The sequence below is a fragment of the Gadus morhua genome, chromosome 17 (genome assembly GCF_902167405.1).
Source record: "Gadus morhua chromosome 17, gadMor3.0, whole genome shotgun sequence".
Taxonomy (NCBI): Eukaryota; Metazoa; Chordata; class Actinopteri; order Gadiformes; family Gadidae; genus Gadus; species Gadus morhua.
Window position 1 is genome coordinate 6,304,765 of NC_044064.1, and position 6,000 is coordinate 6,310,764.

The window sequence follows — 6,000 nt, forward strand, 5'->3', positions numbered from 1 at the left end:
TAATATATAAATACAACATCATTTCGAACTTAATCTAACTTTAAAAAAGTCATTTTGAGTCATCTGTCTCAAGTCTAAGTCAAGTTTCAAGTCATGAAGACCAAGACAAAGTCAAGTCGAGTCTTTTATCAGTGTTAGTCAAGCAAGTCTCAAGTCCTCAAATTTGGGACTCGAGTCTGACTCGAGTCAAGTCATGTGACTCGAGTCCCCCATGTCTGTCAGTTTGTTGTTGTGCCCGTACAGAGCGATGCTACTCAGGCTTCGTGGCACTACGGAGCCAACGGCTGATCCTCCTCTCGAAGCCCTGTACTGTTGTTATTGGGAACTCGGACACAAGCAGGGGCCACATAATCCTGAAGAGAACACCTTGCTGGTAAATCCAGGCCTTGAATTTACCAGGCAGACCCGACTTGTCCACTGCTATCAGCCACGCCTCCAGCTCCTGATTTGTGGCCTTTATGGATGCAGCGTCGTTCAGGGTGCAATCAAAGGTCTTTCCGAGGCTCTTGATAGGTTTCTCGGTGACTGATTGAATCTGGGTGCCGTCCAGAAGGAAGCGGAACTTGTCAGTCACTTTCCCTCTCTTGAGCACCAGGGACCTAGATTTTGCAGGCTTGAAACACAACCGAGCCCAGGTGATGATCTTCCCCAAGCCCTGAAGGATCCATCGGCACCCCGGCACTGACGTTGTTGTTACTGTCAGGTCGTCCATAAAGGCTCTTATGAGGGGCTGCTGGACTCAAGACTCCAGACCTCTGCACTCGACTTCTGCTGACTTGACCAGCATGTTCATGGCCAAGGCAGGACGGGATAGGATGGCGAAGAATAACCCTGGCTGATCTTCTCTGCCCTACGGTTGTTCATGTAGGGGGTCTTGGTACCCAACTTCTACACTGTACCAAACCTCTCGACAGCAAGGCTGATGATGATGGTTGCCATGGATTTTGAGCTTCCTGTCTGCATCGCCCTTGGCTGCTGATTCTAGGATCGTATCCACATCATTCTGGAACTAAATCGCAAAGTGGATACCATTCTGGTGAAGTTGGATCGGGCTTAAACGGGCCAACGAAATTCGGCTAATTCGGCTTTTGGATTCTGGAGTTTGGAATACTTATCAGAGAGTATCAGAGAGACTTTAAGGTTGGCGGAAAATTGCAGAGTCGGCCTGACCCAAAGCAATATATATATATATATATATATATATATACTACGTACTGTTCAAATAAATAAATATTTGATTATAGTCTGATGGGATAAAACTGTCTGAATTAGGGGGCATAAGAGCTCTAGCAGCTAACTAGGTCAAAGTTTGCACCATCCAGTCCCAGGTACAAAGACCTCTCACCACAAGCTCAACCTAAAAGCAGTCTCCCACCCACGCACCAACCGCTATCTGCACTGTGGTCTGTAGTACCACAACATAGACACTAGACTGTCCATGTTAGTGTCACTGAAAGCAGAGCAACCAATAGAAGAGAAAACGTCTCTATTACACAACCATCTCTCTTCAGTCACCTGATGCAGAATTACTTAAAGGGGACCTATTATGCTTTTCGAATTTTATGACCTATAAACGTTGTTATAATGATTGATAGTCATGTTTAACCATACACAAAAAACGATGTAGATTTTCGGGAAACTCTTCCTCTCATCTGGGCGCTTTCAGCCTTCTCTGTCAACGCTCGGTTTCGTCCTTCTCCGCCCCCTCGCCCCCCTCCTGCCAACCCAACTCCGTTGTGATTGGTTACCTTCCTTAAAGCGTGCGCGGGCAGATTTGACCAAGCATATGGGGGCGTGGCAGGAGTGCCTCTACGTAGATGATTTCCCGGAAATGTGAACAAGTGAATCGCAAACGTTGTCCCGAGTGTTTAGCGCTCTGCACAGCCACCCCAGACTGTCAGCAGGGAATACGTCGAAATGCATGTATGTCATTATTTGACACTTTAGTATGGTTAAACATGACTATCAATCATTATAACACGCTTATAGGTCATAAAAGTCGAAAAAGCATAGTAGGTCCCCTTTAAACACATCCAACCAACCAAATAATTATCTTAACCATTTTCTCTGACATCATTCTGTTTATCCCATGTCTCCAAGATATAAAATGTCATGAATGATTTACAGGAGTACAGGAGGATGTGGTAAAGAGAGAATCTTCTGAGAACAAATAATGAACAAGATCTTTCCTCTCTTCACTCTTATCAGATCTACAGTATAAACTCCAACTCTGCCATCTGAAGAACTGAGTCCTGCAGGGCTGATCCACAGAGTCTAGCCATAACTCGAACCTGAAGTCAATCTATACATTATATACAATTACATTAATTCAGAACCAAATAAATACAATATAAATCAATCAAAACATTTTGAATTCAGTAAATACATTATAAATCAATAGATTTAGAAATCACTCAATGCAAATATGAAAAATGATGTAAAATACTTGAATACAGAAAGGAAATACATGCATAGGGAAATATAGCGTTTAAATGCACAAGTTGTTCCAGGGTATGTCTTGCACATGAAATAACAATACTGAAAAGCTGCATGTTTATATTGCAATAATCGATTTTATACTGAAAAATATTGCACAAAGTTGGATTGATAACATGTTACCACACATTTGATTAGCATCAAAACTAAAGAAGTACTTGCCGGCGCACAGGGAGGAGGAACTGAACACCCCAGGCCACGCACATCCTTCTGTCACTCACATGTGTGAGAGCTCACAAGACATCCGTCTGTCTGAGATTCAGTCAGGTGTTATGAATCTAACACTCAGTGGCATGTTATGAAGTCCAATGTTCTGTAAGTAGGATGTTATTAATCTATCTGTGCAATGTTATATATATATATATATATATATATATATACATAGATAATACTTGCAATACATTCTCTTTTGGTCAATTAATAGTACCGGTAAAAATATTTGTTCATTTAATTTTTGATATATATGAACTATTTTTCACATTCCTACTAATCATCAAGCAGGTCTGGATGATGTGATCATGAATTAATGTTCAGGGTGCTTTTCAGGGCTGACTTTAATCCCGGTCCTGCTGCACCTCACCCGGGGAAACAGTCAGTTAAACCGTCTTAAATGTATTGATTGACAGATTTCTAAATGCATTGATTGACAGATTTCTGATGTTTGGATTTATTCAAATGTATCTATTTTGAGATTTTTGATTTTGAGATATTGATTCCTAATCTATATATATTTTTTGGTATAAATGTATTGATTAATCTATAATGTTTTGATTGATTTGTGTCTAAATTAATTGATTGTATTTCTGATGTATTGATCGGTTGACTACAGGCCCATGTTTTGGCCGGTCTCTGGGGATCAGCCCATCCAGGACTCAGTTCTTCAAACGGGAGAGTTTGAGGTTATACTGCGGAGCTGATGAGCGTATAATGACTAACTCTAAATCAGTTACTTGCTCTCAGAAGAGCCATGAATGTAATATTACACTGGCAGGAGAACATCACAGCGGTTCTTACTGGTGTGACTCTAACTCTGGAGAACGAGGGGAAGCGGTCAACATCACAGTGACTGGTATGTGTGTCTCTTTGTCATCAGTTGGTTCTCTCATTACATCATTCATTTATAACACTGCACTATGGTTCAAGGATCCCTATGGATAAAGGGACCCCTTTTTCACCTGGCATTAACATTGTTCAACAAACAGCGTTGTAGTTTAATGGTATAATGTCCTGAGACCTGGGTTGACAGTTTGCTGGGTTTCTACAGGAGGGTCTGTGATCCTAAAGAGTCCTGTCCACCCTGTACCAGAAGGAACTTCTGTTACACTTCACTGCCTGTCCCAGAAGCTAGATGTCGTGAAACCAATAAACGAGTCCTGTAACTTCTCCAAAGATGGGCTGCTCATTGGGGTTGGTTTGACGGGAGAGATGAGTTTTGCTGCTTTCAACAGATCTCATGAAGGCCTCTACACGTGTACCTTCTCTGGTGTTGAGTCTCCAGGGAGCTGGCTGGCTGTCAGAGGTGAGCTCTGCTTGGTCTCCACATGGTGAAGTTCTACAGTCCCATTAAAGGGAGACTACGGTAGAACTTCTTTATCATTTAATTATCAAAACAATGATTCTGAAATTACCATAAACAATGTGGGTCAATCCTTCATCAGCCGTGAACTTCTTTCAGTGGGCGTCTGTTGATAGGTCTTCGGTTTATTGAATAGCAAAGCAGGCTTGCTTGTCTTTCTGCTTATCAGGTGATCTCCTTTCCTCAGCAACCTCCTCCACCGAACCCCCCCCCCCCACCAATCACCACCTGCTCCTCCCATTGGTCTACGCTGGACCGCCCCTCCTCCTGATGGTTCTACTGGGAGTAGTGGGAGGATGCTGCTGGAGAAGGAGTCGCAAAGGTACTTCCCCCACCTCCTCCTAAGTCTCCCTTAATCAATTACACCTTCTCCTCCTGTACAACAAATATGACTCATCCCCAACAGAGTAACTTCTCCTCCCCTCGTCCTTATGTAACGATTGACCGATTTAAATGTTTGTGTTTCAGAAGCCGAAGAAGCTGCCTCAGAGGATGAGGTTCATGCGGATGTAGTCCAAAATAAAACTAAGAAAAAAGGTCAGGAAACAAATACACACAAAGTGTAACTTTAGAACACGTTAATCCCGGTTAACACACAATGTGTGAAAGGTGAAATGCTAATGTGGGTGATTTTTCAAAGTGCTTATCATTTTCAAAACTAGCAGGCCACAGTGGTCGGGGCTCAAACTTCCCCTATTATCCTATCTATCAATTTTTTACATTGTGGTCATCAACTGTCGAGCGTTCTCTTGTCAGTGCGATCAATTTGTTTTTACACAGAGCGAGATAGGTCAGACTGCGAGTCTACATGTAGTTACGGAGAAAGTCTGCAACCCCAGCCCATCAGAATACCAGATCCACCTCTCTACAGTCTCCTGGGGTAAGAAGCTGTCAAATGATGTTCAAAAAGAGGCAAACTATGTATTCCAAAAGGATGGCATGATACGTTCTACGTGATGTTGCCGTTATTAGGAATAATGTTTTTTGTGTTTGATTAATGAGAAGAAATGTTCTGATGAATGGTTTGGTTATTTGTAGCATAATCACAAATATGTCTTGCTAGTTCCAACAGATCGTTGCAGTCTGTTGCAGACACAAAATGTCAACAATTGTGGCTTCCTGATAAGAATTTAAAACGATGATAAGATCTGTCCTTCCACATGCTTGAACAAATTCTAAATCACTTATGTATTGTGCTTGATTCTTACCATATACAGCTTTTAGTTTGGATCTTTTATCAAGTGTAAAAACATGGGGTTGAAGATCCACTTGAGTTCACTGTGGTACCTGTGGTGCCGTTTGTCATTTGCCTGTGGTAACTACTGCTGGACACATGAGATAAGCATATAATGTTGTCATCACAAATAGAGATATGGGATGTAGGTAGTTTAGATTTATGTGTTTTAGTTAGTCTTATCAGGTGTCTCACTACTTTGATGATGGTTGAACTGTAAAATAAAGAAGACATTTAGTCAGATGTGGGTTGTTGTGCTTTCTACGTCAGTGGTTCTCAACCTTTCTGGGGCTGCTGAGGCCAACCATGACCCCAACAAGACATTCCAGGCACACCAACTTGAAGTTGTAGGGAATGATTATTAAGGTGCACACAGACACATTGTTACTAGGATATCCTATCAGCAATATTTCACCCAAATCAGAATATCCAAAACAAGTAAAATTCATACACGCGCTTGGAAACTGCATATTGCAGGCAATTGAATATTTGTCAAAATATGCATTTGAGATGCACAATGTGATCAGGGTGTGAAATGTTAATGGAGGTGATTTTGCAGGGTACTTGACCTTTTCAAAACTAGCAGGTCATCAACTGTCGAATGTTCCCGTTTCAGGGCGATCCATTTATTTTTATAAAGTGTTAATTAGATCCGACAGCGATACGACATGCAGTTCACATAAAAAAGTCAAGT

General features: G+C 41.8%; 1 protein-coding gene across 3 annotated transcripts; it reads left to right on the top strand.

Moving 5' to 3' along the window:
• Positions 1–2,506: 2,506 nt before the first annotated feature.
• On the top strand, positions 2,507–5,549 carry LOC115529465 (uncharacterized). 3 transcript variants are annotated; one of them, XM_030338218.1, is made up of 8 exons: positions 2,515–2,811; positions 3,043–3,087; positions 3,326–3,565; positions 3,761–4,015; positions 4,242–4,394; positions 4,541–4,609; positions 4,853–4,952; positions 5,136–5,549. In XM_030338218.1, the coding sequence occupies exons 1-8, from the start codon at positions 2,805–2,807 to the stop codon at positions 5,212–5,214; spliced, it is 948 nt and encodes a 315-aa protein (XP_030194078.1). In that variant the 5' UTR covers positions 2,515–2,804; the 3' UTR covers positions 5,215–5,549. The 3 variants fall into 3 exon arrangements, with proteins under 3 accessions (XP_030194080.1, XP_030194078.1, XP_030194079.1); XM_030338219.1 differs by having other exon boundaries at positions 2,520–2,811; positions 4,260–4,394; XM_030338220.1 differs by having other exon boundaries at positions 2,507–2,811; positions 4,853–5,318.
• Positions 5,550–6,000: the final 451 nt, after the last annotated feature.